Source organism: Camelina sativa, chromosome 2, assembly GCF_000633955.1.
Source record: "Camelina sativa cultivar DH55 chromosome 2, Cs, whole genome shotgun sequence".
In the NCBI taxonomy this organism is placed as follows: Eukaryota; Viridiplantae; Streptophyta; class Magnoliopsida; order Brassicales; family Brassicaceae; genus Camelina; species Camelina sativa.
Genome location: NC_025686.1, coordinates 26,017,412 through 26,033,722, shown reverse-complemented (window position 1 = coordinate 26,033,722; position 16,311 = coordinate 26,017,412). Strand labels below are relative to the sequence as shown.

Here is a 16,311-nt window from a genome sequence, read left to right as displayed (position 1 = left end):
TGTAGTTTCAAGCTGTGTAAGTATATGTACTTTGGCTATTTCATCTCATATGTGTACATATATAGATTTAATGATTTATAATGAAGATTCCAATATGATGAACAGAAAATCACAAAGAGTTGACTTATTATGATATAACTAGCTTTTACCAATCAGCTTTTTTATGCATTACAATTAAAGTGTTTTTTTTTTTTTGTGTGGGTAGAACAGCTAAAAGTTTTCTAACCAAAAAAAAAATTATCATAAGTTTAGAACAGAAAAAGTTTAAATGATAGAGCTTAAATATGATTAAAACCACTAACAACACAAGTTTTTGCCATACAGTAGGTGATTGGTTCGTCTGTAATTATAGTTTAGGATTTTTGTTGTAGTTGTTTTAATGTTGTAGAAAATTAGATTATGGAGCTCATTAATGTATAATTATAACAATAAAAAAACATGAGGCCGGATCAAACCAAAACTTCAAAATCAAAACCAAACCTAATCAGATCTGCAACAAACATCATCAGTATCTTTTACTGCAGGGCCTATATTTTTCACTTCTATCACCATTTTGTTTTATCAAAACAAAATTTGAGCAGACAAAATCTCAGTAAACGGGAGAAACAAGTGTTGTAGCCTCTCTACAAACAGCCCTTTAATCCTCACGGCTTGTATAGAAAAACTGCATATGAGTCTTCAACTTCTGTCAAAGACTCATACAGAGTCGACAGTTTCACTTGAAGACTTCCCCAAGCTAATAATCAACAACACATTCCCCGACTTGGGTTATATCAGCTACTCTGTGTGGGAAACTATAAAAGAAGGTAAAGGGTTTCTTCGAATGGGACGAGATGCCTTCTTGAGATATGAAGAGTTCCATTCTCCACCTTCTTGTGCATAATAATCCATTGGATAGTCTCCATCGAGTGCCCCATCATCCTCTTTATTATCATTTTCCACGTTCTCATTACTACTACACGCACAACTTGTTTCGTTCTTCTCTTTGCAACAGCCAGCCAAAGAATCTCCTCTGCTCGAAGTATCCTTCTCCCACCAACCGCTGATGTATCCTAGAGCAATCTCAGCTTCATAAGTTGTTAGAAGCGGTTTAAGAAAGGCCTCACCCCAATCAATAGAAAGCCTTGGACATGCTATTTGCACCCAAGCATCCACCGAGTCTTCAAACAATGCTACTCTTGTAGGGCTAAGTTCAGACATTAAAACAACTGTGCTATCTATCCCATTCTCCCTCATTTTCGTCTCTAACCTCTCAAGAATCTTAGGATTCCCTTGCCTTCCCAATGTCCCCAACACAATCCCCCAAGTTTTTGCATCCATGGCCCTTGCAATTGCTCTCCTTCTTGTCTCCCTCATTCCCTTATGATCATACTCCTCTAAAAACAGCTTTCCAAGATATGGATCGTACCTAAACGCCTTGATCTTTGGATTGGCTATCATGATTGCTTCTAGATGGAACCTCCCGTCAGCTACAAACACAAGTACTTGGTCTTCACAACCCTCAACCATCTTAATCTTTGGAGCTGTACAGCCAAGTACTTCACCAGCTGATAAAGGCTTTGACTGAGGGATCAAAACATTAAAACCTAGCTTCTCTAAATCAGGCTTCACAGCCCTAATAGCCGAACTAAACTGAATCGTGCCTGCAAGAACGATGTTCTTGGCATCACTCGTGAGATTAAGATGGATGGTGTTCAAAAGGCACTTGACATCAATCTGTATATCGACAAAGACATAAAGGCAAGGGATTTTGGTAGAGTCAATAGGGACAAGACAACTATGTCCATAGTGAATAAGCAAGTCAGCACCAAGAGCAACCGCAGAGAAATCATCAACACAGCAAGCTCCATAAGTAACATCACCGAGTACAAAACAGTGAAGCGCTCCAGCAAAAGATGTGAAGATGTCAGAGAGTGTGAGTGCGTACATGAGAAGACCCTCAGGAAGCTGCAGAGCTATGCGTTTAGCGTTCAACGATTTGATCCGCCAAACGCACTTGTGTACCTCAAACTGGTAAATTGAAGGTAGGATTGAGATAGCAGCGTTGAGAGAAGCATCGTTAAGGATTGATTCAGGGATTTGGTTCTTGATGAAACGTTTTGGTGGCTGCTTTGGTCTTGTGCTCTTGACGTTGTTTACATCAGAAAGCTCCATACTTTGGCCTGATTACATAAGATAAATTCATAAGATCCTAACTTCACCACCACAAAATAAAAATAAAAGTTAGGATTTTTTCATATGCTTAGGTTAAACAAAATTTGATTCCTTTACTAATCTAATCGAAGGGGAAAAAGGTAGGTCTTTGAATCAGTATACGTTGAGATCAAACACAAACCTTGACGAAGAAGATGAAACAAAGTCGTTTATGATTTTGCTCAACCCAGAGAGAATAGAGCGCGGCGGGGAGAGAGAGAGAGAGCAAACAAGTCAATAAGGTTTAGGGTCTAACCAGTGTTATAAACCAAAATCAGTCTATTTTATAATCTAACCGGTTATCCCGGTTATCTACAATTTCTCTTAGTTTTCTCGTTAGGTTTGGTTTCTTTTTTTTGTGTATGTGTGTGTGGCTAATGTTGCAAATTAGAGACAACATTATTTGGGGAAAAAAGACAAGTCGCTATAATTCAAATGTGTTGTTGTTGTATGTGAACGAAATGCATAGACACATTACACATGTGTCATTGTCAACAACTTAACATTGACAAATTAGATGATCAAGAGCAATACAGTGTCGGTTCTTACCTAATTTGGCTGATTGGCTCTGCAGTCAAGGTTAAAAAAAAAAAGATTAACCACAGTCATTTCCTTAATTACCGAACTTCAAAGTTTTTTTTTCAGTCAAAATAACATTTACCTGCACTTTGACGTAAACAAAATTATTTTTCTTTTATGCATAATTTAACATTAAATTAGAAAAATGATAAATACTTAGAATTATGAATTCATTAATGTCACTAAAATGAATCTAATTTAAACAATTTATATTTTGGGATTGTGGCCTAAAAAACTGTTTTGTGGTTAGTTGCTTTGAGCATTTGCCCATTTTTATTATAGGTGAGTACACCCATTGTGCAACTAACAACTTTTCTCAAAATCTAATCTCAAATAACAAGAGAAGATTCAAAGCTTTAGGAGGTTATTGGTTCTATGATTTTAGTGGATTTGGAAATCCAAACAAAAATCATGTGTTATTCAATCATTGATTTTAAAATACTTATCAAAATTATTTGTTATTGGTTCTCTGATTTACAAATATTTGTTAAAATCCTATGTTATTCATTTAATGATTTGTTTTTGGATTTTAAAATCCACATTATGTTTTAAATGGATTTGAATGGATTTAAAAGTGTAAAATATAAGGATTCAAATTCAAGGATAAAATATGTTAGAATTTACAATTTACAATTTTTTATTTTTAGAATTTATAATTGAATTTACAATCTTTCAAAATCCATATGTTTTGAATTTTAGAATTTACAATTCCATATGGATTTAGAAATCACCTCTTTAATAACAGCCCAATTCCATTGAAATATATTAAACATATTATTGCCATAAAACATTAAACTTTACAAACTATTTACCTGCATCACCCATTTAAATATCGCTCTATTTATTGGGCTTCCAATAATCTATTTTTCACCATGTTGTTTGACTTTAATTGCAACATCATCACATCCATAGATACTTTTATATAACCGTCAACTCCTCTTATAAGACCATGACTGTTCTTTACAAACGCAATTGTCTCCCCATCTATCACTTTAATAGCCCGTATCGAAACCGCATGCCATGCTTTGAACTTAGAGTTTTTTTATTCAGGTCCACGATACTTGCCCTAAACAGATTAGAAAATAACATGTGGTTTCAGTCAAAACAAGTTTATATATACAATAGTAACTAAGAGAAAATCATAGAAAAATACATAAATTGCATTACTTACGTCTTCGATTCGTTATAACTCGGGAAAGAAGATAGCCAAGAGAGATATCTACATACATGTTTTACATAAATTCCATGGAAATAGATCGAAAATATTATTGCCATAAAACATTAAACTTTACAAACTATTATTACTTTTGAACTGATGGACATATTGCGTTATCATCCAAATCAGCCAAATAGTCTAAATAAGTTTTGCTGTCATTTTGCTTTAACTTATCCTTAAAATCTAAGGAAGCCTATGATCAACAATGAGAATTAGACAGATATTAAAAATGAACAAAACATAAATCGAATATGAGATATCTACATACATGTTTTCATCATCGCCTTTGATGCATAAATTCTAAAAAAAAATAGATATTATATAATCAGTAATTATAATCAACATAACAACATAACAAATTTCAATGGACTTTAAACTACTGATAAATAATTTATACAAAAGATGACTAATAGAACGATCTTGACATATTAGGAATAAAAAATTCATTAGAATTAGACTATTTCCCTTTCCAATAAATATATGTTGAACATTATGTTAATTGTGGAGTTTGTTGGTCTTATATTAATGATATTTTATCATAATATACTTATGTTCTGTTTAAGCAGTTGAATATCTTGAAAAACCAAAAAATAAATAATTAAAAATATTGAGAAATTAGTTTAAGTAACAAATACTACTACGATATTAAAGTTGTGAATTTACAAGAGTTGCATTCGAGTGAATGTGAGGTGGATACATATAAACATGATAAATCAGTTAGGTCATAATAAATCATCTAGTAAAATAATTAATACAATGGCTAACTATATTTATACACCTATATTAAAAACAAATTCATGCACTAATATGGTCCAAGAACTCAAAGCATTTATGAAGAAAACGTTCTGCCGTTTCCACATTCCAGAACATAACACACGTCGTTTTCTATTCTCCAACAATAATTTTTAATAGTAACAGGATTTTTTTCATATATACTTCCACAGTTTAGGTTAAACAAAAATTTGATTCCTTTACTAATCTAATCGGAGGGGGGAAAAGGTTAGGTCTTTGAATCAGTATACGTTGAGATCAAACACAACCTTGACGAAGAAGATGAAACAAAGTCGTTTAGGTTCGATTTTGCTCAACCGAGAGAAAAGAGCGCGACGGAGAGAGAGACCAAATAAGTCAATGAAAGGGTTTAGGGTCTAACCAGTGTTATAAACCAAATTCACTTTATTTTATAATCTAACCAGTTCTCCCGGTTATCTACCATTTTTAATTAGTGAGATTTCTTTTAGTTTTCTCGTTAGGTTTGGTTTCTTTTTTGTGTATGTGTGTGTGGCTAATGTTACAAATTAGAGACAACATTATTTGGGGAAAGAAGACAAGTCACTATAATTCAAATGTCTTGTTGTTGTATGTGAACGAAATGCATAGACACGTCACACATAAGTCATTGTCAACAACTTAACATTGACAAATTAGATGATCAAGAGTCAATTCATGAACAAATTTGCAGATATTTTACATATAAATGAGTCTATAATTGTAGTATTAATCCAAGTATAAAGTTTTAATGGCCCATTTACTCTAGAAAATAGTATTTGCTTTCAGAGTTTTCTAAGGACTCTCTCTACAAAACTCACACAAATCGTGTTCATAACTTTTCAAGATACTAATTTTTTGGTTTCTTTGAGAAAAGTAGTTTTTGGTAAATAAGAAGAAAAACTCAAAAATGTTTAGATGGTGATGTCTCACTTTCCTTGCAAGTTATGCGTTTTGATTTTCACATTGCAAGTGATTGTGAAATCTCAACGAAATGATATGAGTGAACAAAATTTCACGTAACCTTCTCTATCTATGAAATCCCAATAACACATTCAATCGGAACATATGATACATGTAGCCAATATTGTTATACTAAGTTACTAACCAAATGAACTCTTTATCATTTTTGGGAAACCAAGATTTGAATGTGTAATAAAGTCATGAAGTCAATCTACTACGATAGGAGAAAATGAGAAAATCTACTTTGTGAATAATCATAATCAAGGAAACTAAAAGGTCCACAACATGTTCCCTGAATCGCGCCCACCAAACGAGAGAGATTCCAGATGCTTCATTACAAATTCATCAATTAATAATTTAATAATCTCTTAAGTCTTTTTCATTTTCTTATAAAAACAAACACACAAAAAGATGAGAATAATTTTTAGATAATGTCAAAAAAGGAAAGTCTAGAAACAGCCTAACTATTTTTGAAGAAAGAAAAAAAAAAATATTATTCATTTAAAATAAGTAATAGCAAAACACAAAGTGTTAAAGAAGAAGTCAAGATTGATGGAAACTTCTTGAAACACAGATGGGACACGTGCTTCTCTGATTTGTCTTAACAAAAAAAAAAAAAAAAAANAAAAAAAAAGCTTTAATCCTCTACTTCGCGGCACATATCTACACACCAAATCTCAACCGTTGATTTTTTTAATTACAAACTCTCTGATTGGTTCGATTATAATTATAATATCTCAACCACGGCGGCTCCTCATCGGACTTCTTCTCACCAACCGGCGCCGTCGTCGTAGAAACCGACTTCACCTGATGAAGACCTTCACTTCTCGTACGTTTTAGCCCTATCGGAACACCAAACAGTCTCGGACTCGCTTCTTCTTCTTCTTCACCTTCAACATCACAAAACCGCTTCTTCGTCGCCGGTTGATGACTACTACTACCTCCACCTCCTCCGGGAGAATAACTCCGATCAGGGTGAGATCCGACGTAACTAGACATGAGAGTAAAGATATTATCGCAAACAGATTTCATCTGAGTAAGCTCACGGTTAAGCTGAATGTTCTGATTCCGAAGCTTCTCGTTCTCTTCTAATAACTCAACTGATAAGCCTGCACCATTGTTCCCCGTCGTCGTCGTCGTCTGAACATACCAAGACGATGACGGAGGAGAAGACGACATCACCTGATTGTTATTATCTTCCCCTGAGTTTGACGGTGACACAACAAGAGTCGTTTGGATTCTCTGTTCCGAAGAGGAAGGAGGAGGAGTAACAGCTGTTTGATAAGACGTTGTTATTTTCCGACGTTGGATCTCACGGAGAAGACGTTTCTCTCCTCTCTTGAAGTAATCGTTTGAAAACTCCCATCGATCCGGTACAACTTTTTTGAACCCCTGTTGAGAGAAACAAAACAAAAAGATTAAATTAGACGAAACAGAACGATGGAATAGAAGAAGAGATTGATGGAAGATTAGAAAAACGTACGTAAGTGTTGAGCTGACGAACGAAGCTAGAGAAGTTGTTGTGTTTGAAGTGTTTAGGAAGCAAATCTTTAGCGAAATCTGTAGGATTCCATACGATGAAAGAGGAACCATCTTCGTTCCATGAGATTACGTCGTTGATTGAACTATCTTCAACCAGGTTATATGTTTTTGTCAGAAACGGCGTCGGGATAGATCTCTGAGATAATGATTCTCCGGTCGTCATGGCATCCACCGGTGGAGAATTCATTGATTCTTAAAAAAAAGTGTCCCCTGAAAGTCACGAAAGAAAGAAAGAATAGTAGTAGTAGTATTATTGAGTTGTTTATGTAAAATTGGTTTTTTTTTATAAAAAAAAAGATCGAGAAGCTGCGTAATGTTTTAGGCTTCAAGAAACTTCCTATGGAGTTGCGTGTTTATTCCCTCATATAGTGTGCCCACCCAAGTGGTGGGGTCTAACAGTGTTAGTTTATCTTATTGTTTTATTTGGAATTTTTTTTTGGTAAATTTAATTATTGTAACATTGTCTGCTTTCATTTGATGTGTCATCGGTTCAGAGTCTTCAGACTCATCACACCATATGCTTATGTGGATCCATGGTAGAATTACAAATTGCAAGAGAAGGAGACAACAAACACTTATTGACCTCTGCAGTTTTTTTAACTTTTTTATTTATCGTTTGTGAAATAATGGGCAACAGTTTTAGCAAAATTGAAGGTTTTTTCTTCTACCGTATTCGGGGTTTTATGAGACGATTGAGATTGTCGGCTGGCTTAAGGCGCAGAGGTAGTTTGCTAGAGTTGCCTGCTGGTTCCTAATATGGTTTAACTCAATGAGTCTAGCTCAAGTTTGCTTTTGTGCAAATTTTCCTGTTTCTAATGGCTTAGTTTATGGACTTGAAGGTGATAGTTACAAGCTGGAAAACCAAAAAAAAGCCCTGTTAATTTATGTGTCTCTGTTTATTTCACAATTTCTTCACTGTTTAAAAGAGGTCACGTAGTTTTGCTAATTGAGTGCTTAACTTTTTAGAGTGTTAAAAAAAAAAAAAAAAAAAAAAAAAAAAAAAAAATTTTTTTNTTTTAGAGTGTACAACATAGAAGAAACATCCCAAAGTCGAAACTGTAAGGATTCGAAATGGAACAGATTGCTAGACGTCTCACTATTTCGTGCATATCATCAGATATCGAATACGAAAAGCTACAAAATGCTAACTAGGCATTAAAACCGTTAAAACGACTACTATTCTAAAAAAGGCAAAGCATAAAAAACTTATGTACATTGGATTAATATATATAAACAATAGAAAGACTTAAAAAGATCTTTGGATGAAAGAAGAAAGAAAATACATAGAACAAGAACCGATACCAGCCTCCATCTACACAACTCCACACCACATTTCTACTTAATAAAAGAGCCTTTCATATTCTACTATATAATACCTGTAACCTTTTTTTATGTTTACTTTATAATATATATATATATATAGATTATATTATTAGATATAATAGGGGGTGGTGGGAGATGCTAATAATCTAAATGGCCAACAAAATACTTCAAAAATTGCATTTTTAATATCATATCTTATAAACCCATCATCCCATTTTGCTCTCCAGTCTCCACCAAATGACCCTCCTCCTGATAATACAAAAAAAAAAAAGCAAACATAAGTTGTATGTAAGGAAATAAACTTGGTCGCGTCTCTCCTATGATTTCAATAGCTTTTTCATACCTCGGCTTGTAGCAAAAGGGCTGCTGGTTTTTTCTGTTTAAGAGTTCCCGGCGCTGGACAATGAAGGATTTGATGCAGACTTGGCGTCCTTTGCATCTGATCCTTCCCCAACGACTGCTTCTTCCTCGCTCCTACAGCTTAGAGTCCCTGGGTTCATCTTCCTCACTTCCTCTTTAGTGTATATGAAGATTTTGCGAACCATGCAACAAAACTCCCTGTGAAACATCATTATGTCAGTGTTTTAAAACACACATTAACATAGATATAAATTAAGGTAGTGTAGGTGGAAAAACTGCAATAACTTACTGCCAAGGATCGTCTCCAACCAGCATCATATCATTCTCATCATCTGTGTAAACTATCAACCAATCTTTCTTAGGAGCCATCAACTCTCCATTGAACTCAAACAGCGTGTCCAGCTCAGCGATTAACTCCTCATAGTTTTGGAACTTTGAAAGATCCACTGAACGGCCAAGTGCGATTCCCTGCTTGTGAACCTGTAAACCAATGTGTCATGTGTTAGTCAACAAATTATTCAAAGGTTCCAACACCAAATATTCTTTGTGGTTAATAATAGTAAAAAGTACCTTCGTGCAACTCCTACTTGAGCTGGTTTTTGCATGAGCATCCTTCGGATGAGGATAATTAGTCTGGAATGGTCTTCCCTGTTCGCGATGTTCGTTTGTCGATTTTGACCCTTTTGACTGATCAGAAAGATCCTGGACCTTTGGTGATGCAATCTGTGTAAGCCCCGCAGCATCATTCAAATTGTTTCTCTGATACACCGTAGAATCTGTCCCATTCATGTTGTTGTTCAGAGGAATGCCAAAGAGCCTGCAGTTCCCATCTCTTGACTTTGCTGTCTCCTCTTGTATCGTCATAGGTTGTTTCGTTACTTGCTCCCTAGCCTGAGCTTGAGCTTGTGCCTGAGCCTGAACCACTTCCTCAAAATAATTCAAAGCACGTGGACGTATTGGCCAGTTACCACCAGTATTCTCGGTAGATAGACCATTAAGCACCGGATATTCGCTGAATTTACCATTGCCTCGCCCTTGGAAAGAGGTATCACTTGCTGCAGGTAAATTGGGAGATTCATGTAACTTCAGAGAAAGACCAGAGTGCATCATCTGCCACTGGTTAGCAAGAAAATCAAACTTGCCCTCTGGATCACTTGATAGTTTCTTTGCAGGCATAGAAGGTGACGATGAATGGTCATAAAAAGGAATCCGCTGACCATGGGATGGATCTATGCTAGTCCCGAAGCCGGAAAGCAAATCTGTGTAAGTAGGTTCATGCCTGGCTGAGGACATCCAGTTTTCAGATCCATATCTTCTAGAACCTGAAACCACGTCAACCTTATCATCATCCGCAGAGGATTGCCACACAACAGAATTCTCAGGAGCATCACACTCTACACTCTCAGTATGTTTCGTCCTCAAGGTCGAGTATTCTTGACCTTGCAAGACCCTTGAAAGTCCGCTTGCTGGTAAAGGGTCCATGTTTGCTTTAGCTGTGCCTGTATTGTTAACAATGAATTAGTCTCGCAGTGACAAGTTTAATATAATATTAAGACACACTACTATATGAACTACTCCAGTGGAAACAGGGAATATTACCTTCTCTAGTAAGCATCGAAGAGTCAGGAGATGAGGGTGCTATATTAGATCTGGGCCTCTTAGGCCTAGGCATTGGAACAGGACTCAAAGCAGGAGGAGCAAGAGCTGGCTCTATTTTCCACGGAGATACTCTATCAGGTCGAGGAATACTAGAAGTCTCATCCCATCTCACCTGAATGACAATTGAACAATCAGTATCCATTCGATTCAACAATAGTCTTAATCCTCTCTAGGAACTAGGTCATACCTTGAGGGATCTCCACTTTGATTTTGGCCACCTAGTGGGGTCAGAGTCTTCAGTCCCAACGATTGTGCCCGTAAACCTAATATAAATCAATAAAACATGTTAGGTTCATAATTCAGCAAGGAAAAAGGCCGGGAGCTTAAAATATCTAAGAACAGAAGACAGTTATTACCTCTGCTCAGGAGCCTCTTCGCCTTCAAATCTCATTTTAAATCTCATGCCTATGGAGTAGTTATTCTTCACAGACTCCATATACTGATCAAACGGAACAATAAACTCAGATGGGCTCGTCCTGTATCAAACAAAACAACAGTGTATTAACATTTAGTAGAGTAATTGACTGCCAGGCATCAGACAAATAGAGACACAAACAGCAAAGAGCTCAAAACTAAAAGCTGTTTTGTGAGCTAATACCAAGACAAACCTTGGTTTGTAGTAGACTGTAAACATAGTCCCAGTTGAAATGGCATGCCATGCGGTAGCCAGTACTCCAAGATGCATGCTATGGCTAGATATAACAGAAGATGGCACATTTCCCTGTTGTCTCATCGCACGCCTTACACCCACTCTTAGTTCTCCATTCTCTCCCCTGTAGAAGAATTAGACAATTCACATTATAGAAAATAACAGATACAGCTCAACAAAATAATAAACTAAGAAATCAACAAACCTTAGAAATATAAACGCATCGCCTGCAACTAGCCTTTTGGAGCTAACAAACACACTCCATCCACTTTGAAGCAAATGCCTCCGTGGTTGACCTGGTCATTATCGCAGACATTAACAACCACATAAGTTTGATGACACAAGGACTCGAGGAACATAACTTTTTTTTAGAAAGTGATAATATACTAATCATACAGAGTCCTATACCTCGGAATATATGCCTGAATCGCCACTCATTTGCATGCAAATCCTTTGCAACTAACTCTTGAGTTGGTGGTTGTCGAGACATATCCTGACAGAAAAAAAAACAAGAAAAATGAATTGAAGGCAAACGTAGAACAAAATTCAAGAAAACATAAGCCAACGAATGAGTATATAAGAAGAAGCAAATGAAAGACGAACCAGAGGTGGGAGACATTCATCCGCATGGCGCCTAAGAACAGAAAATCCACCGTGCGTACTAGTGTCAGATGCAGTCAAGGTTTTGCAGAACGAGTGGACCTGGAACCTAGGGGGTGGAGGAGGAGGCGCTTCTTTCTCAATTGCATTCTCGTCTTGCTGTGTTGAAAAGAAACAATAAAAAAAAAATATATAGATTTCAGTATCTTGAAGAATAAGATCATCCAACAACCCTCAAAACCAATAAAATCAGAAAAAAACAACTTACGTTAGCCTCAGGAAGAAGAGTAATCTGCGCATAAACTTCATCTGTATCTGCCTCTGCCTGTAAAATCATATACAAAAAAAAAACTCTTGTTAGCAGACAATTCAAGACTCATAAACAAACTTTTACCAATGAAGTAAAAAAAAAAGAAGTTTTACCTTTAAATCTACATTAATAACTCGACAAAGAAGCTTTGACGGAAGATCATAGAGAGGCATCTGCTGTTCTGCTGCCTGGTTCGTCGATGCCTCCACCTAACCCACCCATCCACAATGGAAACCGACAAATATCATTAGAAGATTTAGCCCAAAATAGTAAAGAGGTCAAGAGATGAAAATATTACCTGCTCGATATGTCCTTGAGGGAAATAGAAGACTCGGTCATCTTGTCTAGGAACAGTCACAAGCGGACCAGCACAAGCGTGCCATAGCTCTCTGTAAAGAGCAGCTTCAGGGTCGACTATGAAGAAAATTTAAGAAAAGGTTCATTAGATCAACTCAGTCTGTAAACAAAAAGGAAAAAAAAAAAAAAAAACTGGGAAACGGAGACGATATACCAGCACGCTCAGATCGGGTAGAATGACTAATTTGCCCCTCGCCGGGGACGGAGACATTTCTAGTAGTCTCCTTTGGGTCAGTAAAAGCGGAGGAGGAAAAGTTATCTCCTCCACGATTACCTTTCATTGAAACCTCCGAACTCGCCATACCTTCAGATCTGTTTCATCTGATACCAAATAAGACTCAAAGCAAACGATATCCACCAAATCCACCTCAGAAAAAAAAAGCTCAAAGCTCGCCTCGGTAAAACTCCACTTGATTCCTTTCTTTTGGTCTCTTATCTCACTAACAAACACAATCACCACTCGTTTTAGCTCCTTTACATTACTCGTTACAACTATCAGAGAAATATAAACCCTAAAATCAAAACCAAATTTCACCTCAAATTTGTCTCCGATTCAGGCTCCAAGCTCTCTCTCTCCTTCGCTTTCGTCTTTCTCGCCGCTTATGGCTTTACACCGGAGTCGCAGAAGCTCGAAACATCGACGGCAAGCAATTTCCTCTTCTTCTTCTCTTTCTGTGGTCTCTCAGAGGTTTTTGCTTTTCTCTCTCTCTATCTCTCTCTATCTCTATATCTTTATTTTTTTTTTCTTTGGTCTTTCCTATCTTTTGTGTTTTCTGGGTATGAGGCGACCAAAGGGCTTAAACCAAGGTAGTCAAAACTGGGCTTCAATCATTTCAACCGCGGGGTGAACTTTTCTCTAACCCATACCAATTGACCGGCATTTACCGGTTACCATTTCTTATTTCGCACCGGCTATAACCGGTTGTAACCATTTCCGGGGGACCAGGGTCTGCGACCTCACAAAGCGAAAGACAAGTGACGAAATTATTTTTCTCTTTCTTTCTTTCTTTCCTCGACTTATTATTTTCACATTTTTTTAATTTAATAGCCTTTTTTCCTAAAAAGATATTGTCATATCCTTTTCTAAAATTTAATTTTTTTCCTATATAAAAAATAATATTGAGAAGATAAAGAAAAGACCCATTTTTTGCATACATTTCCAAGTCTTATATCCCCAGAAATATAGCAATTTTTAGTCATCTTTCAATTGTTGACCAAAAACAAGAAAAGTTATTTTGAATTATTATTGTAAATAAGAGAACCTAGGTTCTATCTAGTGGTAGTATTATTTATTATTTACTGTGGCTGGAAAATTAGGGGTGAGAAAAGTAAATTAAAATGTCTAGAGAGGTAAGTAATAATGTAATATTGAGAGATTAGCAAGTAATAAAGGCTGCTGGTGCTTTACTTTATAAGAAGGGACTAACGGCGTCAACACGTAGAAGAACAAGCGTCGGGTTTTGGTTGGATAAAGAAGATAACGGTGTTTGTGAAAGAGCGTCAATGGGAAAGGTGTTGTGTTTTTATTGGGAAATGGCTTTGTCGTGCTGTGAACAGGCAAGACTCTTCTCGGAACCAAAATAAAAAAAAATTAAAAAAAAAAAGAGCAAGCGTATTCTAGCAATGTGAAGATATTTCTAATGTCATTTTCCACAGTCTTTTTTGTCTAACGTGCGCTCTTTGTTTTGGGAATTTTCGTCTCGTGAATCTCTCGTACTTAATTTTACCCTGTTTTCCTTTTTATGGAAAAACAAAGACGTTTCATTATTGTTTTTTCTTTTCTAATTTCCTCTTAATCCAATTTACAACTCAGATAATAATACCAAATTACTAGTAATAAACAAAAAGGAAATAAAAGATTGTCGAATTTTGTAAAACCGCGTATTAAAAAATGTAATATTTTGATCGACGAACAAAGTTGGAAAACACTAACAATTATTCCATAATTATTTTTAAGTAGTCGATTATATCTAAAAATTGTGCTTAAATTATCTTGGATTACTACTGATATACAGCTGGCAAATGGGATTTAAATTAATTAGTAGTAGTGATTCAGAGACTAGATTCCGTACAGCCCCGTCATAAATATATGCTGCCCGCCTATGTGGGAAGCGTTTAAAGGAAAACAAAATAAATCTGGTTTATATAGATCAGTGTTTTAATTGTAGCCACAGCTGGCAAAATAAGATTAGATTAACTAGGGGTTTTCCTAATGAAACAATGATCCAATACTGTCAGAAGTAGAGTTGTGTGAATTGAGCTGTAAATTTCATACTAAAGAAGATGATTTTTAATAGGAAAAATCTACAATATTAAAATCTTATTACAGGGAACTAAAAATTAGGTTGATTAAAATATGAGCTGAATTTCTTCTCATAGTTCATAGAAATATGTAACCATCACGATTTTTATTTATTTATAACAATCACAATCTATATAGACTACTAGAATATAGATAGCACGTACTACTAGAATATTGCTACAACCAAACCAATATCTTAAAAATCGATAAACGAACTCTACTCACTAGATAGTAGTACTATAATCGATCTCAAACAAGACAAATTAACATCACTTAACTAACTAATATAATAAATTAAATTACAAACCCATGGTGTTAATCATAAAACGTTTGGGAAAAGAAAAGAAAACAATCCTTTGGATAAAAGATTGCGAAATAAGAAGAAGAAGAAGAAGAAGAAGAAGAAGACTGTGTTCAACATCAACACGTCACACGCGAGATATGATGAACTAGAGGAAAACGATACGATACGATACGAGAGAGAGAGATAGATAGATAGATAGTAGTAGTAGTAGATAGGAGAGGAGGAGACGGGGGGAAATCACGTGTTGGTAACGCACTTGCTAAGAGGAGTGGGACCCATAGAGTACTGTGTAGCATTTGTGTGTGGTCTAAAAAGCAAACCCCTTTGTAGGAATCTTTGTCCGTTTAATTTAACATATATAATCAAAATACAAATACAATACAATACCCCCTTTTTATCTTTTTCTAATTGTATAATCATCTGCTTTTCTTTACCCTAATCAATTTTTATTAATATAACTAATATGATGTACTCCCATCACCAATTAAATAATTAAATTAAATTCTGGTGTCCTCAAAGCCTACGAACATTTTGTATACTGTGTACCCTTTTGCAATTTTAATAATCAGCAACACACATAACATAAAGTAGTAGACACAGGCTTTTTGTAAAAAGCATCTCTCTTCTCTTCAGCTCGATCGTTTGTTAATAATTTTCATATATCTCGGTTTATTAGACCATTTATATTCATAGTGATATACCTATAATTGAAACTAATAGTACAATAGTATTAATTACTTAGGTTGGCAAAGGGAAAAATATAGACTTAAATAGTACACTATCAAAATACTAGTATGGTCTTTTTAATCAAAATACTAGTATGGTTTTTTAAAAAGATAAGTATAACAAAATATTACTAGTATTTAAATTTCAATTTTTTTTTTAGTAGTAGTAACAAATATTATTGATATTATCAACGTATATAATAACTGTCGACATGTGTGTAGACTGTAGAGTAGTACATGCTCACACACGTGAATGTCCCCTTTATTGTCAATTTTTCATTATAATAATAGCTAAATAGGGTTGATATCTATCTATTTAGCCATTTACATATAGTATATATATTCTGTATTCTTTGATGATCGGTCCATGATGTTAACAAATTTTGGAGAAATAGGGTTGATGGAAAACGAGCAAAATGTGCTCTCTTTTTTTTTTTTTTTTTTTTTTTTTTTTTTAAAAA

General features: G+C 35.3%; 3 protein-coding genes across 6 annotated transcripts; all 3 read right to left on the bottom strand.

Annotated features, from left to right (window-relative positions):
* LOC104739420 (diphthamide biosynthesis protein 1-like) lies at nucleotides 398-5,053 on the bottom strand. Of its 3 annotated transcripts, none has more exons than XM_010459778.1 (2): nucleotides 5,029-5,053; nucleotides 398-2,162 (listed from the first exon to the last, which is right to left on the bottom strand). In XM_010459778.1, the coding sequence occupies exon 2, from the start codon at nucleotides 2,152-2,154 to the stop codon at nucleotides 778-780; it is 1,377 nt and encodes a 458-aa protein (XP_010458080.1). In that variant the 5' UTR covers nucleotides 2,155-2,162; nucleotides 5,029-5,053; the 3' UTR covers nucleotides 398-777. The 3 variants fall into 3 exon arrangements, with proteins under 3 accessions (XP_010458080.1, XP_010458087.1, XP_010458072.1); XM_010459785.2 differs by lacking the exon at nucleotides 5,029-5,053 and adding an exon at nucleotides 2,336-2,429 and having other exon boundaries at nucleotides 398-2,195; XM_010459770.1 differs by lacking the exon at nucleotides 5,029-5,053 and adding an exon at nucleotides 2,336-2,429.
* On the bottom strand, nucleotides 6,331-7,587 carry LOC104739410 (heat stress transcription factor B-2a-like). Its single transcript, XM_010459760.2, has 2 exons — nucleotides 7,203-7,587; nucleotides 6,331-7,111 (listed from the first exon to the last, which is right to left on the bottom strand). The coding sequence occupies exons 1-2, from the start codon at nucleotides 7,446-7,448 to the stop codon at nucleotides 6,413-6,415; spliced, it is 945 nt and encodes a 314-aa protein (XP_010458062.1). The 5' UTR covers nucleotides 7,449-7,587; the 3' UTR covers nucleotides 6,331-6,412.
* Nucleotides 8,456-13,323, bottom strand: LOC104739391 (auxin response factor 2). Of its 2 annotated transcripts, none has more exons than XM_010459749.2 (16): nucleotides 13,055-13,323; nucleotides 12,674-12,959; nucleotides 12,461-12,576; nucleotides 12,276-12,371; nucleotides 12,121-12,177; nucleotides 11,856-12,011; nucleotides 11,661-11,745; nucleotides 11,458-11,548; nucleotides 11,212-11,376; nucleotides 10,960-11,079; nucleotides 10,791-10,866; nucleotides 10,544-10,715; nucleotides 9,515-10,443; nucleotides 9,234-9,424; nucleotides 9,040-9,142; nucleotides 8,456-8,833 (listed from the first exon to the last, which is right to left on the bottom strand). In XM_010459749.2, the coding sequence occupies exons 2-16, from the start codon at nucleotides 12,819-12,821 to the stop codon at nucleotides 8,780-8,782; spliced, it is 2,559 nt and encodes an 852-aa protein (XP_010458051.1). In that variant the 5' UTR covers nucleotides 12,822-12,959; nucleotides 13,055-13,323; the 3' UTR covers nucleotides 8,456-8,779. The 2 variants fall into 2 exon arrangements, with proteins under 2 accessions (XP_010458051.1, XP_010458034.1); XM_010459732.1 differs by having other exon boundaries at nucleotides 8,465-8,833; nucleotides 8,928-9,142; nucleotides 13,055-13,318.